At 34.9% G+C, this 23,404-nt stretch overlaps 1 protein-coding gene and 1 non-coding gene across 2 annotated transcripts; one reads left to right on the forward strand and one right to left on the reverse strand.

Moving 5' to 3' along the window:
- Nucleotides 1-477: 477 nt before the first annotated feature.
- LOC128033635 (small nucleolar RNA R71) lies at nucleotides 478-584 on the reverse strand. The gene has a single exon (XR_008189626.1). It is a non-coding gene; the product is annotated as a small nucleolar RNA R71 (small nucleolar RNA).
- Nucleotides 585-4,312: 3,728 nt separating this feature from the next.
- On the forward strand, nucleotides 4,313-4,786 carry LOC105786926 (uncharacterized). The gene is made up of 2 exons (XM_012613394.1): nucleotides 4,313-4,546; nucleotides 4,601-4,786. The coding sequence occupies exons 1-2, from the start codon at nucleotides 4,313-4,315 to the stop codon at nucleotides 4,784-4,786; spliced, it is 420 nt and encodes a 139-aa protein (XP_012468848.1).
- The last annotated feature ends 18,618 nt before the right edge of the window (nucleotides 4,787-23,404 follow it).

The raw sequence follows: 23,404 nt of genomic DNA on the forward strand, positions 1-23,404 counted from the left end.
AAGAAGAAGACAAGCAACTCAAAGAAGGACCGAAGAGACTTTGAAAATCTGAATCAAAGAAATGGAGCAAATCATGCTCAAAATCCTATCCTTATTACAGATGATAGGGATAAAGCTCTAAGACAATATGTCATGCTAGTGTTTCATGAGCTTAATCTGAGTATTAGGAGACCAAAAATCGAGGCACAATAATTTGAGTTGAAGCTGGTCATGTTCTGGATGCTTTAGGCAGTGGGCTAATTCGGTGGAATGCCTACCGAAGATCCTCACCTTCACTTAAGATTATTTATGGAGGTGAACGAGTCTTTCAAATTAGCTTGAGTACCCAAAGATGCACTATGATTAAAGTTGTTCCCATATTCACTAAGGGATAGAGCTCGAGCTTGGTTGAAGTCATTGCCACCAGATTCCATTTCCATATGGCAACAGTTAGCAGAATGATTCCTTATGAAGTAGTTCCCACCTAGAAAGAATGCTAAGTTGAGGAACGAGATCACTACTTTCCAACAGATGGATGACGAGTCCTAGTATAAGGCATGAGAAAGGTTTAAAGAACTATTACAAAGATGCCCTCATCACAGAATCCTTCATTGCATCCAATTAGAGACGTTCTATAATGGTACCTTCAATGTCCTCAATGCTTAAAATCTTGACTACTAATGGGTTTAATAATTTCCCAGCTCAGCCACCGAGTCAATTTGAGACTGTAACCTGTGTTTATTGTGGAGAAGGGCACTTATTCAAAGAATGGCCATCAAACCCTGTATCTGTGTATTACAAGGGTAACCAAAACCAAAACTGGGGAAGACAAGGATTGCAATTCAATTTTTATAACCCATCTTGGCGAAACCACCCTAATTTTTCTTGTAGTAACAAAGGGGCTGGAACCAGTAATAGTTAAGCACAACCAAGACCAACCCAGCCACCTATTTTTACCCAAAAAGTTCAGAAATCAACTCAAGCTAAACCTTCCAATAGCTTAGAGAACCTATTGAAGGCATATATGGCAAAGAGTGACGCCACTTTAAGGAATTTGGAGAATCAAGTGGGTCAACTTGCTACTGAACTTAAGAACCGACAACAAGGTGCTCTGTTTAATGATACGAAAAATCTAAGAAATTTAGGGAAAGAGCATTGTAAAGCATTGATATTAAGGAGTGGAAAGACATTAGAGCCCAACGCTGTCGTAATTGAAGAAGAGCCAGCAGATACTTAACATTCAGTGGAAGTTCAACCAAATGTTGAAATTCTAGACCTGCAAAATCTGATAAGGTAACTTCTAACCGAATTAGTTCTGATAAACTAACAACTTGGTTAGATGTAAAATTGCCATAAAAGATGAATCAACCAGTTCAAGTTAAAAATCCTCCACCACCTTACCCTCAAAGACTTCAAAAGCAGAAATAGGAAGTCCAATTCAAGAAATTTTAAATGTACTCAAGCAACTTCATGTCAACATTCTATTCGTAGAAGTACTTAAGTAGATGCCTAATTACGTCAAATTCATGAAGGATATCCTGTCCAAGAAACTGAGACTTGGAGAATTTGAGAGGTAGCTCTAACAAAGGAATGCAGTGCATACCTTCAAAATAAACTACCTCCAAAGGTGAAGGACCCTAGATGTTTTACCATACCTTACCATACTGGAACAACTTATTGTGGTAAGACACTATGTGATTTGGGTGCAAGCATCAACTTGATGCCCATGTCCATATTTAATAAGTTGGGGATAGGTGATGTTAGACCTACTACGGTTATCCTTCAACTAGCAGATCGATCTTTAGCACATCTAGAAGGAAAAATTGATGATGCATTGGTATGTGTAGACAAATTTATTTTTCCTACTGACTTTGTTATTTTAGACTTTGAAGTAAATAAAGAGATGTCAATCATCTTAGGAAGGTATTTCCTAGCAACTGGAAGGACCCTTATTCATGTGTAGAAGGGAGAGCTTACTATGCATGTTCAAGATGATCAGGTAACTTTTAATGGTTTTAAGTCTATGCAATTCCCTGACATAGTTGATGATTGTTCTGTAGCATCTGAGTTAGAAGATTTAGCTGTAGAATTGGAACTCAACTCTGTTGAGGATCCATTGGAACAAGATGTCAGACCCTCTAAGTGATGAAGAGAGGGAGGAATACTTAGTTGTGTTAGAAGCTAATCAAAGGGGATTTAATCTGCAATCCCACTTGGAATCTTTGGAATTAGAAAGCAGAGATTTTGTTCAACAAAAAGTGTCGATCGAAGAGACACCTTAAAATATGTTTATTTAGGTAATGCTTTGACTTTTCCTGTGATTGTTTCAGTAGAGTTAACAGAAGAGCAAGAAGAGAAACTTATTTCAGTGTTGAAACAATTCAAGAAGGCTACCAAATGGACCATAGCTTATATTCATGGTATTAGCCAATCCATTTGCATGCATAAAATCATCCTAGAAGATGGCGAGCCAGGGATGATTAATGGAAAATGGAAACTAAATCTCATTATGAATGACATGGTAAAGAAAGAAATAATTAAGTGGCTAGCTGCAGGTATAATTTATCCTATCTAAAACAATTCATGGGTAAGTCTGGTCCAGTGTGTACGAAACAAAAGACGTATTATGGTCGTTGAGAACAAGAATAACAAATTTATACTGTCTCGAACAGTTACGGGATGGAGAATCTACATAGATTATAGAAAGTTGAACAAGGTGACTAGGATCTTTCTTGGACCAGATGCTAGATAGACTCGCAGTGAGAGACTATTACTGTTTTCTTCATAGTTACTCAGGGTACAATCATATCAAAGTAGCAACACGGGATCAACACAAAACAACACTCACATGTCTATATGGTACATTTGCATTTAGACGCATGCCATTTGGTTTATGTAACGCACCTGCTACATTTCAAAGATGTATGATGGCTATTTTTACTGACATGGTTGAGAAGTATTTGGAAGTTTTTATGGACAATTTTTTATTGTTTGGAAACACTTATGATGATTGCTTAGCCAATCTAGCCAAGGTACTAAGGCGGTGCGAAGAAACAAACCTCATACTCAACTGGGAAAAGTGTCATTTCATGGTACGAGAATGTATTGTTCAGGGCACTGAATAACGAGACATGAAATAAAGGTAGATAAAGAAAAAGTAGATGTTATCGAGAAAGTCCCACCTCAAACATCTAAAAGGGTGTTAGGAGTCTTTTGGGACATGTCGAATTCTATCAAATATTTACCAAGGACTTCTCCAAAATTACTAAACCCCTGTACAAATTACTGGAGAAGGACACGATATTCAACTTTGATGAAGAATGTTTGAAAGCGTTTAATGATCTGAAGAATCGGTTAATTTTGGCACCCATTATCGTCACACCGGATTGGGATTTGCCATTTGAGTTGATGTGTGACACAAGTGACTTCGCAATAGGAGCTGTGATGGGTCAGTGAAGGAACAAAGATTTTCATCCCATCTACTATGCAAGTCGAACTCTAACGGAAGCCTAATTAAATTATACGGTAACAGAGAAAGAGTTATTTGCTATTGTGTTTTCTTTTGACATGTTTCGATCTTATCTTGTAGGTACCAAAGTGACTATTTATACAGATCATTCCACAATTAAATGTTTACTTGCCAAGAAAGATGCCAAGCCGAGATTGATCCGATGGGTAATTCTACTCCAAGTTTTTAATCTAGAAATTCAACATCGAAAAGGGGTAAAAAAATCAAGTAGCAGATCAGTTATCTAGACTGGAACATTAAGAAGGAAATTCATCTTTTGTACCCATTAGTAGACATTTCCAAAAAAGAACATACTTAAGGTAAAACATGTTGATAATACCCCTTGGTGTGCTGATTTTGCTAAGCTTGTGGTTTGATGTCGATTGATAAGATGTATCAAGAAAAAAAAATTTCTTCACATTGTGAAGTACTATTTCTGGGAAGAGTCATACTTGTTCAAAAAGTGCGCAGATCAAATGACCAGGAGATGCGTGGAAAAAAAGTAAGGTACATAAGATTTTATATCATTGCTACACAACTCTGAATGGGGGACACTTTGGAGGTACACGCACTATAGCAAAAGTATTACAAGCTGGATTCTTTTGGCCAACGCTATTCAAAGATGCGTAAGCCTACGTAAAGAGTTGTGATCAATGCCAGAGGGTTGGAAATATCACCAACGGAAATGAGATGCACCGAACAAACATCATTGAGGTAAAATTATTCAGTGTTTGGGGTATTGACTTTCTTGGTTCATTCCCTCGGTCTTTTGGTCACAAGTATATATTGGTAGTAGTAGACTGCGTATCTAAGTAGGTTGGGGCCATGGCATATCCGACGAACGATGCCAAGGTTATGATGAAGTTTTTGCAGAAACATGTGTTCACATGGTTTGGAGCTCCTAGGGCTATCATTAGTGATGAGGGGTCCCATTTTTTGAACAAATGGTTGAAATGGTTACTCGACAAACATGAAGTGAAGCACAAGGTTGACATAGCTTACCATCTGCAGAAAAATGGCAAGTTGGCAAACAAGGAGATAAAAGGCATACACGAGAAGGTAGTTTTTCCAAACTGACAAGATTTGCCCACAAGACTGGATGAAGCTTTATAGGCCTACAGGACAGCATACAAGACACCTTTAGGGATGTCTCCCTATCGGTTGGTCTTTGGGAAAGCCTATCATTTGCCCTTGGAGTTAGAACATAAAGCTTATTGGGCTCTCCAAAAGCTCAGTTTGGATCTTAAGCTTCCCAAAGAGAAACATATGCTTCAACTTAACGAGTTAGAAGAATTCTGAACTTTCTCATATGAAAATGCCAATTTATTCAAGAAGAGATTAAAGAGATGGCATGACAAGCACATCTGAGTTTGAGAATTTGAAGCAGGTAAGCAAGTTTTGTTGTTCAATTCCAGATTATGGTTTTTTCCAAGTACGTTGATGTCACGTTGGTCCAATCCATTTACTATTCCCTGAGTTTTTCCATATGGAGTTGTTGAACTCCAAGGTAATGGAGGTAATTTTTGAGTTAATGCTCAGTGCTTGAAACATTACTAAGGGATAAAATTGAGTGGGATAAAGTCTTGCTCATTTTTTAGAAATCTTATTTTTTCTCGTTTTCTTTTAAATAAATGAGTTAGCGTATATTTTCAGGATTAGTATGTTAAAATAAATTCTGTTTAGGAGATTGGAACTTAAGCGGGACCTTTCCTGGGAATTGATTTTAACATAATCTTTCAAGAAATTATTCCCTAAATAACAAAATAATTTTAACTTTTCAAATAAAGGGTCAATTTTGATCAAAGTTTTAATTGCACTCAATTTTCAAATTTTCGTTAAGTTTAGGTACTTGATTGAATTATTTGAAAATTTTGGTTGTTCTTTATAAATACTAAAATTAGTTGTTTTTTTCTATAAATATTTAAAAAAAAAGCTAAAATAAATGTTTTAATTTCTTTGTAATAAATAAAATGATAATAACTAATATATAATAATATTTTATATAATGTATATTAATTATTATCAACTTTGCATAGGATTAGAATTATTCTATATTTTATTTAAAGATTTTTATTTCAATAAATAAAGTAATAGCAAATAATATATTAATATACCTTTTATTATTTATTATTTGTTATTAACTTTATATGACATTAGGACTTATACTAATTTATTATTATTATTTTTTAAGAATTTTAGTTGAATTCCCCTATAAGCACACCGTAAATACAACCTTTCCATACACCTTTTCTTCCATCACTCTTAAAACCATTCACCCTCAAAGCCATCTAGTGTCGTAGCTCCCATCGGTAATTTTCAAAGGCACCACCAGCAGCTGCACACACCCAGCAGCCACATTGCATGCACCTTGCCACCTGCTCCCTTGCACACACCATCGCTTGCACTTGCCCGCACATACAGCCCACACGTTCCCCAACTCACGCCAGCCCCTGCTAGCGCACTGCTGCTACTGATCCCGCAAGCCGCTACTACTCAAGCCCCTAGCCGATGCACAAGCTCCAGCCCTCGCACATCGCTACTAGCCTCAAGCCTTTGGGCACTACTTTGCTCCTCGCCTCAAGTCATGCACACCCCTAAATTAGCTGCACGCCCCTTGTCACCCTTACCCCACACCTTCTTCACAATTTTCCGTAAGCTCAAGCCACAATTCGACCACCCTTTCTCCACAAACATCGCACCTCCTAGATTCACCAACCAATCATCCTCCAACCACCCTCAATCATAACCTTTTGCTTTAAATTTTATTTATTTTATTGAGTCCTTAGTTTTTATACAAAGGTGGAAGGAAAAATTTTCTCCTAAATTTCAATTTTATTTAATTATTTAATTTTTCACATTATTTAATTATTAATATTTAATGCAAATTAAATTTTTGAGAAAATATTTGTTTTAATCTTATGTTCAGGTTAAATCATGCCGCGCAAAAGAACTCGTGCCTCTTCCAAGTTGAAAAATCATAAAAAAAATTCTACTGTGGAGAAGCCAAAGCTAGATATGACAGTATTTTTAAAAAACAACAAATGCTCCCAGAAAAGGGCTTTACCCTGAAAAAAAGAAATTACACTAATTTCATGGCGAGCATTAGAAAAGTTTCTGAAGCTTTAAATTGGTAAGTGTTTTGTGAGAAAAGCTCAAGTGAAGATGAAGAGTTAGTTCATGGATTTTATGCGAATTTGACCTCAAGTGAATTACCAGAAGTCTCTTTCCGAAGAATCAAGGTACTAATAAATTCAAGCATTGTTAATGAATTCTTTGAATTACCTAATTTTGAAGACAATGAATATTCTTCTTTAATGGAAAATATTCAGGTCCAAAAATTGCAAGAAATTTTCGAGGAACTTACAGTTCTAGGTTCTACGTGGACTGTGTCAAAGCATGAAACTCACACTTGTTGCAGAGAATATTTGACACCACTAGCGAATGTCTGGTTTTATTTCATTCGGTTCAGCCATATGCCTATGGGACCACAATTTCATTAAAGCGAATGGTCTTGATCTACTCAATTTTAATAGCAAAGACCACTGATGTGGGAAAAATCATTCTGAGAGAAATTCAAAATTGTGTCGCTAGACATTCTGGCCTAGCATACTTTCCCTTTACGATAACAATTTTGTGCTTGAAACCTAAAATTCTTGCAAACATAAAGAAGACAAGTTATAGACAAGTCACAATCACAGATTGAGACCTCTACTGAGTAGCCCGAGATTTTGTTCTGCCACAACGAGTTGAATCGAGCGAGGATCCCAAAGAAGAAGAAGAAGATCCCACAGAGATCAAACCAATGCAGTTAGCTGAAATTCTTGATAAGGAAAAACCAATTGAACCAATGACCGAACCTGACATGCGACCTCAATGTTCAAAACTCATTCACCTCACCCAGATCTTCATGATGAGCTCTCAAGGCTGATGGACCTAATGCAACATATGCTGTGGCCAGTGAGAAGCGTTTCTACGAAAATATTTTTATGCCTGAGTTTCCAAATTTTATATTTGAACCCTGGAGTCCAATATCAAAAAGGGAACGAGTGATTCATGCAAAAAAAATACGATGTAGCAAAAGATGAGTCTAATTCTAAGAAATCTGCAAATAAATAAAAATGGGGGATCTTTACTTTATTTTATATTCTTTCTTAGGATATTTAATGTTTGTAGGATTAGGTTCTTTTAGGATTTTATTTCTTGCATAATAAAATAAGAAGTGGAAATCATCAATAAAATTGAATAAATTTTAAAATAAGAAGTGTGGTGATAGATATGTACATGTCTAGGATTGGATTTGCCTTGGAAAAGCTTCGTATTAAAGTATTCAAACTTGACTCATCTCATTTTCCTAGGGTCCTACTTGGTGTACAATATCTATTCACTTCTATATTTTCATTCTTTCTATTATTTTTAACAATGGGGACATTGTTCATCTTAAGTAGGGGACAAAAAATTGAAATTTTTTTTCAAGATACATTATTCTTATAATTATGATTAAGTTATATTTTGTTCAAAAATTGATTTTTTGCTAATTGTGCCAACTTCCAAGTATAAATAAAGTTCTATTATCTTAATAATTGCTCTGTTAGCTAAATTATGACATAATGTTACTCTTAACAAAGTTTTCCAATCATATTTAATTCTTTAGAAGAGCTAGACATGCATGAAAGTTTAAGTCTCTAGAATTGACTTAGTAATTTCTGGAGGCGAAATCCTATGAAGCATGGAAATTTGAAAATGACTTAGGTAAACTTTTGTTTGGACCGTTTGAGCCTTTCAAGCCAACCTTAATGAATATTTATCCCTTGAAATCCAACTTTGAGACTATATGGCTGAATTTTATTTGAACATTTGCAATAATTAGCCATCACTTCTCTCATAATTATCTTTAAATTGTCCCAAACACTAGACTCAGCCTATCCAGAATATTCATTGAAAATAAGTTTGGGGGAGTTGAAAAGAAGTATCAAATGCTTAAAAAATTTGTAGTGCATATAGTAATATGCTTGAAAAAAGAGAGGGCATATGTACTCGAAAGAAATAGATGCACAAAAGAGCATGTGAAAGCAAAATGAGTTGGTGTATTGAAGATACTTATTCCGAAGGTGTGATGCAACCTGAGTTTAGGGTCTTTAGCTTAAATTTTTCTATCTTTTACCTACCCCTAGCCTAGTCACATTACAACCTATTTAAAAGACCGTTCAATTCATATTTTTTGTGCTGCCTACATTAGTGGAGAGAAATTGCTTAGTTCAATATAAGAAGACATAATTTAAACTTAGTGATTAAAGTTTAGTATTAAATAAATGAATAAAAATTAAGTGGTAAGAATTAGTATGTCTTTATTAAGAAAACATTTAGTGTATTCTTGCTAGAATGATAAAAATTGAGAATAATTCGAACAATATGTATACTTGAGTTGCATAATTACATATTCTTGTCCTTGAGCATAATTACACTAAACTCATAATTGAGGGGGAAATATATTCTAAAGTCATTTTTCAATCATGATTTCAAGCACTTCATCTTTACAATTTGTGCATTACTTAGGACGAGCAATGGATTAAATATAGGAGTTTGGAAAAACAAAAATATATAGACTTTTTCAGTACCTTTTGAGCTCTAATTCATGCAGCTTCATAGTAAATTTTGTCGAAATTCACACTTTAATTATAAAATAATTAATTTTCACTTAAATTATTAACATATTGAATTTTAAATTTTTTATAATAAAATTTCACAAATTTAATTTATTTTTGATAGTTTTGCGCAAAAGATGAAAATTGACTTGGCAGACACCTTGAAAGGCTTGAACCGTTGGAAAATTTTTTCATCAAGTGAACCAAGAGCAAGGCTGAATATTTTTCCAGCCAAGAAAGTTCCAAATTATGATTATTTTTTGTACGTCATATTTAATTTTATCCAAATTTAATTGGGTTAAAAATTAATATAAAGCCTAAAGGAGAAAGTAGCATTGTGTGCTAAGCATTAAAGATTGATCCAACAAGCAAATTTGTAGCCCAAAACAGTCCAACAAGCTAACACAATCATCTAAACTTTTTTTATTTTTATGCTTACAAAACAGCCCACAAATTTTTCGTAAACTCCATTCAAAGCCCTCCACTTTTTGTGCCTTTGAAGATTTACCCCAAGCTAAATTTAGCAAAGTTTGAAACAGTCAAACTTACTTGTTGTATGGTCGACTAAGGAAGAGTGTGTGGCTGCTAATTATTTTCTATTTTTAGTAGTCCTTCACACCTATAAATAACCACCTTTGCTACCTCATTCAACACACTAATCATTTTCCACACCTCTCTTTTTCACTTTTTTTCTCTCTTCCATTCCCTTATTTATTTTCCCATTTCCCTTACTGATTTCCCTCTTGAAAAAGAGCATTCTTCCACCTTGGAATAGCAAACATTTAATTATTTGTAGAGGCTTCGGTTCAACAAAATAAGCAGAGAAGAAGAAGAGTGCACTAGTCTAGCTTCAAAGAAACACTTAATTTGCTTCCTAGTTACCTTCTCTTTGATTTTCTTGTTTAAGTTGTGATTATGAATATGAATGATTGTTGTGTTGTTGTTCTTGTTCTAATTAAAATGGTTTCAATTTAATTCATGTTAGACTGATTGCATTTTGTCCATTTCAATTATTAAAATCATGTTTGTGTTGTTATAGCCCTTAGTAAGTTATTCAATTAAATAAAATCATGCTTATGTTATACTTGCATTATAAAATGTAACGTAACGTGATCTATGAAATAATTATTAAATGTATTGAAATTTGAAGTAATTGATTAAGTTATTCAATTGGTGCATGTTTAATCTTCTAAGGTAGTTAAAGGTTAATTTAGCGACGATATTAAACAATACATTAGCCTTGCATAACTTGCAAGATTATTGTGATTAAACTATTTGAATATAGAAATATATTGTTACCTCACTTAACCTTATATGTGCTTATGAAGATTGATTAATTGTTTAAATTGGCTTTGAGAAATGCTCAAGAGATTGGTTAATTTAGTATGTATGTGCAATAGTGAGCAAATTACCAAGTTGCCATGAAAAATATTAAGTAACAAAATGAACATGAGTTTAGTAGTTCTAATTTAAGGAATGTAATTGATCTAACACAATTTTGTCATATTGATTAAAACTCATCCTTTTGAAATCATGCATTGGAATTTTTAATTTTATTTTTATTAGTTAGTTAATTTTAGTTTTAAATCACTTCTTCAAAACAATCATATTTTTCTCATCACCAAAGTGTTTGTTTTACATTTCATAAATATTTTTCTTTCACAATCCCTGTGGGTACGATAACTCGACATTTTCTTGTCACTTTATTACTTGTTAACTATTGTGTACAATTTAATAGATTGACAATACAAGATGGGAATATGCACTGGCAATACTAATGCATACATGCGTTCATGCATATTTTGCTTGAGACAAGCAACAACTAAAGTTTAGGGTGTGATAACTCTCGAAAAGAGTTACATTTCATGCCGTTAGACCTAGCTAATTTCTTGTACTTAGGTACACTTTGTAGAATTTTAGGACATTTTATTTTTATCATTTGCATTAGGAGCTTGGACTATGTTTAATTGCAAGTGGAAGAGTTATGTTTGCTAGTTTGGCAGGTGCAGGATATGGAGAAAGAAATAAAGGACTAAATTTTTTTCGGGGCAAAAGGTTGGACTATTGACATCTTATGTGACGTGGCAGTTTAGGAAGATGATTGAGTCAACATTTAGCGCATACCAATTTCTGGCCAACTCTACTTGTACCAAAAAAATCTACCTAAAAAAGAAGAGAAGATATCGTGGGCTATTGGAGCTATTCTAGGAAGAAAAAGCCTATAAAAACCCGAAGGAGGAAGCCCTAAGCGTGAGGATTCGAAGACTACAATTTAGGGAAGCTACTGAGTAGAGACGAAAAAAAAAGAGACCGAAGGCAGTCCCTCTTAGCCATCACAGAACACTATGCTGTTGGATTGCGGATTGATTTGGCAACAGTCATCTTCCTAATTTCTTCCATTATTTCTTATTATGTTCTCTATGAATTAATTTGATCAAAACGATGTTGGGTGTTATTTTATACTTGACTTTTAATCGCCGACCAATGAGCTAAATCTCATAGGGTTGGGATACATGATGCAAACTTTTGTTTCTTTAACAATTGAAGCATTTGTTCAACTTAGCTTACTGTTTCATTCAATTTTTTTATCTCCCAAGTGTATGTGTATATTCTCTAGACATAGATGAATGTGCAGTATGCCTATAAAACTGAATCTAATTCTGAGAAGGTTAGATTAATTTGACCGTAATTGAATTATATAAGCAAGTACTCGATGGATACTTGTAGTAGACTCTAGACATAGAGCAACGATCATATGGAATGAAGACAGAACAATGCAGTGTACCATGATAAGGCCTATAGACACAGGCCAGGTAACATGAGACCTTGCACTCAAAAGAAGTAGGTCACATTAGGTCTGTTCTGAGCAGTAGATTAAGTATGATTTTGTTAAGACATTACTGAAGTAAGGGCAGATTCTTAGTAATTCCAACCTTCCAATCAACATCGTAGACCTTCAATCCGTTGTCACAACATCTTTGCCATAGCATTCTTAGTTATCTATTTATTCGCTTATAATTTATTGACATAATTATTCTCGTAATTGTCGTTACATTTTTACTCTTTCTTTGCCTTAGCATGTTCCAATATTAGTCAGTATATATTTCACACTCATCTCTATTCTTTTAATTTACCACTGTGTACTTAACTCGGTTTGCCATAACATTAATCATTATTATAACTTGACCATTTCTATAACTAATTTGATCCCTGAGGAGACAATCTCACTTATCACTTTATTATTTGATTCAATGTGTATACTTGCATAATTCGAATATCACATTCACACGTGACACTGCTAAGGCAGATATCATATTTGATAAATAATTCTGATACTCTCTAGTCATGATTATCTCGTTCCCATCTGAAGTCCTTAGGGTAACCTGTTTCATATCACAGTCAAGACTAACCCAATGCTCATTCGGCCAATACCTTACAGGAAATACCTTACATTGGACTTGCAACAGACATCTCTTATAAATTTTGTTCACATGCACAGATTTTCCTAAGGGACTAATGACAGTTACATCATTTACAATCTCCTCTACCTAAATTCTCAGTTTATTATTCATTTCACAAGACACATACAAATGGGTAGATCCAATATCAATTAATGCAAAATAAGGAATAGCATTAATTGTAAAAGTACTTACTATCGCGTCTATTACATCTCGATCCTCTTTGCGTTTAACCGCATACACAAGTGCTGGCTATCTCGTATCTGCCTGATTAACACGTGGCCTGGTCTTTGCTGCCTTTGACCAGTGTTTCCACCTTTATTATGACCCTGATCTCTCTAGGGCTGCTGCCCAACTCTCTAGTTTTGGCCTCTGTTCTATCTCGATGTTTGCATCTGATCATTAAGCTATGGACAGTCTTAGATCTTATGGTCCAGCGACCTACACTTCAAACATGCTCCCATGCTCTTCCAGTAGTCATCGAAATGCCTCTTGCCACAAGTGGCACAATTCTAAATTCTACCTCTAACTGCAGCAACATTCTGACGAGGTCGATCATCTCTAGCCTACTTAACTGGTCTCGGAGCCTGCGCATTAGGGCCCGATTCTCTCTTTGTAGGAACTCTTGCTTGCTCCTTCCATTCGCACTTTATACGCCTTGCTTCCTTACAAATTTTAGTTTTCTCCACCAAAGCTTCGAAAACCCTCTCTTGAAGCGGAGCCACTTGCATAATCAATTCTGACCTTAGCCCAAACTCAAATCAGGGGCACTTATCCTATTCATTTGTGACGATACACGAAGCATAACGGCTAAGCCTTAGGAACTTAGCCTCGTATTCTGTTACGGACATGTCACCCTGTCTAAGCTCAATGAATTCCAGTCCCCTGGCCTTTACGTACCTCGCGCACACATATTTCTTTTGGAAAGCCTCCAAAAAATATTCCCATGTCAATTGATCGGCTTGGGTACCTCCTATGATGGCCTGCCACCAGGGATAGGCCACATCATGTAGCAATGACACAATCCCCTTAAGCTTCTGTTCAAGGGTTCACTCCATATCATCTAAGATCCTTTTCGTAACCTCCAGTCAATATTCAGCTATGGTGGGGGTTGTCTTAGCAACTCCCCTAAACAACTCGTCCCTACTTGAACGAAGTCTCTCAGCAGTAGTACCACGACTATTAGCTCTATTTTGAGCACCCACCACTTACTCTAACACTCGTAGCATGGCTTACAATACAGCCTCGTTCACAAGCTCTTGTTGACTTTCCTCAATAGTGGGTGCACGTTCCACATTTTTTGCTACTATCTTAAGGGTTCGCACTTGGGATGCGGATGAGTCAACTTGGGTTCCCAGACCCTACTCTCTACAAGCTCTCATTCCTCAAGTTCTAACTCCGCGAGTACTTATTTTAAGTTTTATGAGTGTCTGTCAATAGAGATAAGTTATCACTTGAATATTTTTTTATCGAGGTTGTATTCTTTTAGTTAACACTTATCTCACTATTTATTGTCTTCACAATCTAGAGTTTTCAAAGTCTATAGTTTTCACAATTTATAGTCTATAGTTTTCACAGTCTATAGTTTTGAATCTAAAGAACAATTACCTCGTGTCGACTTCAGGAGTCTCAGATTTTTTTTCAATAATTTCAACATGTGGCATGGTTTTCCCCACAAACAACTTTATATAATGCATGAAGTTTTTTGAAAACACTTTACCTATAGTCCAAGTTTTGAACTAGGATCTGATACCACTAAAAGTAACCCCTCAAATCGACCCCTCAAATCGAGCGTAGACATTACGGCCCAATCTAAGCTATTACATAGGCCATAAGTATGGTGAAAACTTGAGTTGAAGTAAATTGGTTTATCCTTTGGAAAACACATGCTAGTAAATCTCTTAAATACCGGGTTTTTAATATAAATTTGAAAGAACTCTTGTTTAATATTTGTAAAACAAATTGATGAACCTATAATTCAAATTCAATAAATTGTGTTTGCAGAAAACAATTTTATTAGGAAAAATGTCAAATTATTTAATCCATAATATAAAAATCCATGCCAACTATCTAATGTTCAAAATTTAAAATCCCATCCCACAGTTCAATAGTATATTGCAAAATAAAATCCCAAATAAAAGTTATACATACCATAAAAGTCTAAAAGATAATAAAAATCCATAATCATGAAAACCATTTTTCGAGAGCAACCCCGATGACTGATTCTGAGTCCTAACCACGAGGATTATCTGAAACACACAAGTAATGAAGGTGAGCTTTAAAAGGTTCAGTGTGAAATCAACACAAATATATTTACATATGTATCAAAATATAATAATCAAACATCATAATATTCATGATTTATAACACTGATACTTATGCATAGACATATCAATGAATATTTAAAAATGATGCACATTTTATAGAAAATTCTTACCCCTCTCCGCTACACACCACATATTGAGTTTCCCAGAACTCGTTCATTCGTAACACCATTTGTGGGCAAGCCATCACTAATTTGCAGATAAACTGCCACTCATAACACTTTTGTGGACAAGCCACCACTGATATGCAGATATACTGCCACTGATAAATTTTGTGTACAAGTCACCACTGATTTGCAGATATACTGCCACTACTTCCACCTTTCACAAAATCCCACCCCATGCATGTGACATGGCAATTTCACTTTTAAACACATGTGAATAACTTTTAACACTTAGGCATGTGGACATGCTTACATAATCACATTTTGCTAGTCATCACTTTAATATGTTTAGTCATGCTTGTCACATAGGATCATAGATCTCAATATTCACATACTCGCATATATATATATATATATCACATACTTGAATCAAAAATATATCACATAAGCCGTCCAACACATGTCATAAGAATGATATTTACACATACATCATTATTATAACAATAATCATATCATATCAAATATCTCACGCGTTTCACATATTTGCCACAACCCTTATTAATGATTTTGCTTTAATCTAACTCGAAAGACATATCTAACAAATGAGTAATGTTTATTGATTAGGATCCTTTTGAAAATAATTTATCACTAACAGATCAATTACTAAATATCCTCACAAACACTTACCCTACGATTTTGAACTCTCAAAAAGATGATTTCCAATAGGACTCAAAGGTCTCCCCTATGATTAACGTTTGGTCCTTCAAGATTGAAATGAATAGTATTAATACGACAATAAATAAATAATAAAATATAATTGTCTTTATGACCAGTGTACCAATCATCCAAGGGATGAAATCACTAAGAGGGTGAGTTTACGATTAAAATAACCCATACTTAGAACTTGATTAAATAAGGATGGACAATGAATCGAAAGAGGAACAAGATTGGAAAGTTGAATGATCTAAGAGAATCGTTAGAGCAAAGAGAGACTGTAAGTTTAACCAATATGAGGAATGGTAAGGAAAATAGATAAGGAACAAAAGATAAGAAATTCGGTCACCGGAGGCGGCGGCGGTACGGAGTCGGTTCAGCTGTGATTGAAGGAAAGAAACTAGAGGAGTTCAGCACAAAGGGAAGGAGTAAGAAAATAAAAATGGAGGAGGAGAGGAACCAGTGGTGGCGCACGATGGTGGTCACGTCGCGACCAACAACGGTGATGGAAAAAAAGAGAGAGAGAAGGGGCAACGCAACAGTGGCTAACTGTGTGGCGATAGGTAGTGCTAGGGTTGGTCGTGGTGGAGAAAGGGAGCAAAAGAAGAAAAAGAGAGACAGTGGGGGTTAGGAAAAGGGAGAAAAATAGATGAGTATGTAAAAATGAAAAAAATGTGGAGGAGAAGGAGGTAGGGATGACAAAGGGGGTTGGGAGTGAGAGGAATTGTTTGGTCAACAATGACTAGGTTCAATGAACCTCTACCAAAGGCAAGTTATGAAGTTTTGGCAAGGGAGGGAGACATGGAGTGAAAAAGGGATCATGTACCCTCAACATAAGGTAAGCTTTGGGTTAATTTTCACCTTGATGACTTCTTAGGGTTGTCAGGCCCAGGGTTTGTTTCACGTTCTTCGTTTCCTAAATAGCTAATCTATTGAGTAACCCTATAAAATAGTTAAATGAGTCATCCATGTTGTGACATAGCAACCAATATTCGTTTAATATGCCTTCTAATGGTTTCTTGCACACTCACAATGTGTGTTAACTCACCCCTGGGCCTCATTCAACCCCAGAGGTCAATAAAAGACTTAATTTGCACATTTTATTAAATGTAAATAAAACTAAGAAACCTTAATTATAACATAACGAAAATGCCTGTATCCAAGCTCCTGAAATGTGAAAACTAGTTTAATATACTATACAGAATTACGACAGATCATCTGGCTTTATAAGTTTCCACTTTTCCATCTGCATTTCTTTTCTTCTCATAGATCCACTTACACCCTATGGGTTTTATCCCTATGGGTAAGTCTACAAGTTCTCACACTAAGTTGGAATACATATATTTCATCTAAGCATTCATTGCTATTTCCCAAAGCTTGGAATCAACACTCTGCACCATTTTGTCATATGCGAGTGGGTATTCATCTTCCTGTTCGACAAACTCATTACTAAAAACACTTTTTCCATACTAAAAGAACTCAAGCTTGCGAGAGACCCTCCCACTCTGATGAAGCACTTAATGTTGTTGATTGTTTGCATGTCTACTATTAGAAGTTGGTTCTGGAATTGTTTCAGTAGAGTTTTGTATATTTCCCAAAATTTCCTCGAGTACCTCTTTACCCCAAGGTTTAAAGTCATTCATGTAACTTTCTTCAAGGAAAGTAGCATTAGTTGACACTATAATATTTTGCACTTTTAGGTTATAAGACAAACCACCATTTGTTCCCTTTGGATATCCTACAAACATGCATAATTTTTCTCGTAAGTCAAACTTCCTCGCATCTTTATCCAATACGTGGTTTAGGCATCCCCAAATCCTTCGAAGTTTTAGACTTGGCTTCCTATCATGCCACAATTAGTATGGAGATTTCGATACTTCCTTCATTGGCACATCATCTAGAATATAGCAACTCATTTGTACCACATATCCCCAATAAGTCATTGGCAACTTCGAATAACTTAACATCGAACGTACCATGTCTAACAACATTCGATTTCTTCTCTCTGTCACGCCATTCTATTGTGGAGAACCCAACACGGTTCACTAGGATGGAATCCTATTCTTTATGAGGTACCCTAAGAACTCATCAGATAAATATTCCCTACCTCAGCCTGACCGAAGTGTCTTTATAGGTAAACCTAGTTGTTTCTCTACTTCCGCACAAAACTCTTTGAATTTATCAAAGGTTTCACTCTTATAGTGCTTCAGATATACATACCATATCTAGAATAGTCATCAATAAAGGTTACATAATACTTATAACCAGCTCTTGCACAACACTTGTGGGGATCACGTGCGTTAGTGTGTACAAGTTCTAAGGGTTTACCAACCCTTGTTCCTTTTGCATTACAAGATCGTTTAGTCATCTTACCTTCCGATCAAGATTCACATTGTTGAAGATTAATTACAAGATCGTTTAGTCATCTTTCACAAGTCTAGTAATTCTTTCTCGGTTAATATGAACAAGTCTCAAATGCCAAAGGTACACATTATTAGAGTGAGAATTTTTAAGTATTTTATTTGATATTCTACTCTCAAATAGTGTGTACATATTTGGTTTGACCAAATGGAGCTTATTTCACATCCATCCATTACAAATAAGATTGCAATTTCTAAATATTGCACTTCCATTATTAAAAGTCACGGTCAAGCCATCATTATATAAACATGCAATAGAAATTAAGTTTCTTTTGAAACTTGGTACATAGAAAACACCTCTTAAAACAATCTTCCTAAAATTATCCAAATAAAGATGTAGATCTCCCACTACTTTAGCTGCCGCACTTATCTCGTTCTCGGTTCGCAATGATAAGCTCTTATATTTAATATCTTTCATCTCCTCGAACCCCTATAGAGAAATACAAACATGATTGGTGGCTCCCGAATCAATGACTCAGTGGTCTATTGAATCCTCCACTAATCAAGTTTCTATCATCAAGAGATTCATAACTTTTCCTTTGGTCACAAGTATTCCTTCCACTCTTTACAGTTTACCTTGAACTGCCCTTTCTTACTATAGAAGAAGCATTTATACTTAGATAAGTCTTTAGGCCTTCTGGTTCTCTTCCTTTCCACTTGTGGTAGCCCAAAGACCTTAGCCTTGTCTTTCTTAGTGTGCTTTCCCTTCCCTTTTGAGGAAAAAGCGACTGTTGTGTTTGCTTCTACTCTTCAAACTGACTGACCACCATTAAACATCAACTCACAGGATTGTAACTCCTTCATGAGTTGTGTAAGCATCAGGTTCTTGTTCCCAAGGTTATATACGACCCGAAAGCCTGTAAAGTACTTGGGAAAGCTGAGTGCTCTGGTCCAAATTGGCCTCAGTATCCATGACCTCGGCAAAGTATCATATCAGAGTGATCATATGATCTTTGACAAAAATGTCAAGTTTTTTTTGGGCATTCATCAAGCTAATTATAACAGACTCCCAAACAAAGGAAGCCTGGCCTCCGAACATGTCTTCTAGGTTATTTAAAATCAATTTGGCAGTCTTACAACTCTCTAGTTGCTTATATAGTGTGTTGGCCACGCTTGCCAGCATATAGCAATGAGCTATCTCATCAAAACTCTCCCAGCATTTTCTAGCCTCGGCTTGAGTGGCCGGTGGACACTTATTATCAAGAATTGTTTTAAGTTTATCAAAGCTTAGGACAATTACCAGGTTCCTTTCTAATTCCTAATAGTTATTTTCATTCAGTTTGTTTTCAATGAGTATGTTTAATAATGACGTTGGTGTCATTTTTGAACTGAAAGTAAAACATTCATATACTAATATATTTGTATTAAGCAAATGTTTGAAAACATTTAGCAGCATTACGATATGCATTAAGTCGATGCATGTGTCTTACATTAAACCTTGAAAACATTTGTAAGTCATTGTAATGATAATTGCTACACCTATTGAATCAAGACACCTTGGGTTGATCATGATCAACTAGTAAGAACATGGATTTCCATCCAATTAGTTCATGAACCTAATTCCTTAGGCATTCACACCTACTAATAATTGTGTAATGTCTTGCCATCATTATAACTTAAGTATAGTTCCTTGGGGAGTTACTTAACTAGATGATCTTGATGTATAACTACCAACTCGACACCTATCGCATGATGATACCTACCACAAAGGTCGATCCAACTATTATATGCTCATAAAAAATTTTGCTTACTTTCAAAAAGTCTCATCAGTGAAATCCGCATAGCAACGTCTACATTGGGGCAGGTTCATTTTATGCCATCACAAGAGACCATTGATGGAGGTTATAGCTCTTGTTTAGGGATCTTCTCCCACTCAATATTTTAAAAACATTCAAGTTTTTTAATATTTGGTTTCAATCATGAATGATCAATAAATGCATGACAAGTACATATGGCATTCTTCCCTAAACTATATGGCATGCTTATCTCATATATGCATGACAAGTCATGGTAATTTCATAATATTCATATTTATCAACAATTTTGATTCACCACAATTTTTCTTTTTAAGGAAAAAGGTGAAGAAGTGAATGTGAACCTGCACTAGGTAAGGTCCCAAGAAAGGGAGGTGAGTCGTATTCAACCGCTTAAAAACCAAGTCTTTCCTTACTAGATCCAATCCTAGACATGCACCTTCCCATTACCACACTTCTTATCTTTAATTGGTCAATTGTGAATCATCTCATACATATATATATTATCAAATAAAATTGTCAGCCACGATTTTCATGGTTCTATTTCTAAAAAATAAATGAAAAACAAGATTACACAGTTTTCCACCACAAGGCATTCCTTAGATCATCGACCGTCATCACTCCATCTTCTCCTTATCATGGACTGCTTTTCAAAAAAATTACATTTATGTCCCATGTCCATTTTCGATTCACAAAAATTCTAAAAAAAAATAGTTCTACGTGGAAATGGTAGTCCACAGTCTATCTTATAAGAACCACAACCTTGAAAAAATAATAATTATATAAAAAATATATAATATCACATTCATTCACATACATTGCCCTAAACATGCAAATAATTACAAGAATGCCATATCTTATCAATTATTAATCAAACAAGATGAAGAGAGAGGTTCGATCTTAGTTTACACCATAAACATAGCACAACCTACCTCTTATACTAATTGTTGGAAAAATCCGTATGGGAACGATTTTCTTACAATGCGAAAAATTAAAATTTTGAAAATCGACTCAGTTTTTTATATTTATAGCAATAAATCTTAGACCAAAATTGTACTTGTGTTTTCAGATAATCAAATCCTTAATGTTTTTCGGCTTTCAATCAAACAATCTTCTCCACTATTCTCGTACCATAAGCTGCTTAGAGTGCGGGCTCGAAGAAATTGAATTGAAACACAACAATAGAAAAAGTTTTATTTTCCTTTTAGGGTGAAAATGAAAAGTCTCTCTTCTTTAATAGAAACCGGTAGAATTGTTATTTTGGAAAAATATATTTAATAGTTGAGAATAAATTCTCTCTATTTTTCGGTAGAGTAACAATCTCTCAAAGTTGTGTTAATGGCTCTACTGGTGCCATCTATTCATAAAGAGAGATGGTAGAACCCTTGCGGAATTGTACATGTTTATTTCAAATAGAAAAACAACTTCCTAGTCCAACTAGGAGGAGAAGAGGAGTTAATAAGGTGTGTTTCCCATCATATGTATTATGAAGTGGATTCGAGTCTCTCATTGTATTAGGCCCAATTATATGTGTTTTCTAAACTTTTAACCCAATACTTTATAATTTAATCCAACCAAATACATATTTTTCTATTTTTCAAAATAAACATTAAATTTCCAATTAAATAATTTTCTTATCCTAATTTTACCCTTGATAAAATTATGACAATTTTACCCCTGTTAAAATTTCAAGAAAATATGTTTAATAATTCACAACTCAACATGTTCACTATGACTGAATGGTTTACTTTCATTTTTGGTCTTCAAAATAGCTCAAAAACATGAACTCAATCTTTTGATCATTCTTAAGTTATCTATATAGAATTGAAAATGAATAATTCTCATTTCCATTTTTGAAACCTTCATTCATTTCTAAATGATTCTATTTTTCCTATTCATTTTATTCACTTCTATTTAAACTTACAATTCATTTATGGTTTCAACGAGCTACGGGGGACCGATTGGACATATGTAATTATGGCTCAAATTATTTATAATTAAGTTATGGCTTTTTGCCTATTAATTGCAAAATCATTTAGTCATGAAGTCATTCCACTATAGTATTGTGACTGAGCTCTCCCTAACGACATAAAATTATGAAAGCAACTACTCAGTGCTCGTCCAATGACATTGTCATAAGTATGTTACCCTCATTGGATGTCCTTGATCTCTTTGGGATAATATTCGTTCTCCCAATATAATCCTATTTTATTTCATGGTAACCATTACATCTTTCTTCGTAAAAAGTCAATCACTATCACATAATGATCAAGTCATCTATCACAAAGACAAACAACCCGTGGCCATGTTTACTTTTTACCAACCATGTAATGCTTATGAGAGGATATCATTTACCCATGTCTCAGCTCTGAATTCCACTCCTGTGAATGATGCTATATACTTCAAAAGTCATACAATCAATGCACCAGCTTTTGGTTCCTTATCTATTTTAACACAGGATTTTACTTACATCAAAGTGTATGAGTCACGCATACATAGTCTGTCATCCACTCACGATTTAGGTATGTCACACTATGAATATCACAAGTGAATAAATCCATTAACGGATTTAGGATCTATTCTACTTGAGTTTAACTCGATGTATTGTCAGTCTAGTCAATCACATCTCTGTCTTTACCTTTTGGTAGTTATCCGCTCCAATGCCCAAGATAGAGCATCTCCCCAATTGGACTTGATAGAAGACATATTAGTCTTTCAATCGATTTTATCATTTTCGATTAGACTAAGGACATGTTTAGGTTCGTCTACTAATATAAGTTATCTTTATATATTACGATCTGACAACATAATATCACTTAATATTAGTTAAACATTAGACAACCAGTGAACAACATTTGCTTCTATTTTGCTTTGCATGCAAAAACCATGTGAGGACAGTATACAAAGTACTAATGTAATTTCTGACTATTTTTATTAGTCAATCTATTCGAAAAATTACAAGTGTACTTAGATGAAAATACTACATTCGAGGCACTAGATCCAACACCTTAGTAAGCATCCCTCATGATTTCTTGCTTCAAATTTTCCTCGTCAAAAACATTCAACCTTCGTAAAAAATGTAGTTCTCTTTCATTTCACAGGCTGAAGCTTATTACCTTGCCAAACTTTATACGTTCCTTATTCTTTTCACATCGCCCATCCTTGAGTTGGGATTCCAGTGTTTGCCAAAGGAAAATGAGCCGCGCCCTTAACTTGGTGAGAAGTGTCCCATCATCTGCCAAACAGACTATTGCTCTTAGGGAAGTAAGAGTTGAAGTAGTTTTCCTACTTAATGCATTAGCCACCATATTTGTTTTTCCCATATGGTACTCAATAGTTAAGTCATAATCCTTTAACAACTCTATCGATCGTCACCGGCGTAGGTTCAGCTTCGTTTAAGTGGTCGTATATTTTAAACTTTTATGGTTTAAAAATATCTAATACTTCTCCCTAGAGAGATAGTGTTTTCAAATCTTCAAAGCCAATACAACGACACTCAGG

This window comes from Gossypium raimondii, chromosome 1 (assembly GCF_025698545.1).
Source record: "Gossypium raimondii isolate GPD5lz chromosome 1, ASM2569854v1, whole genome shotgun sequence".
NCBI lineage: Eukaryota > Viridiplantae > Streptophyta > Magnoliopsida > Malvales > Malvaceae > Gossypium > Gossypium raimondii.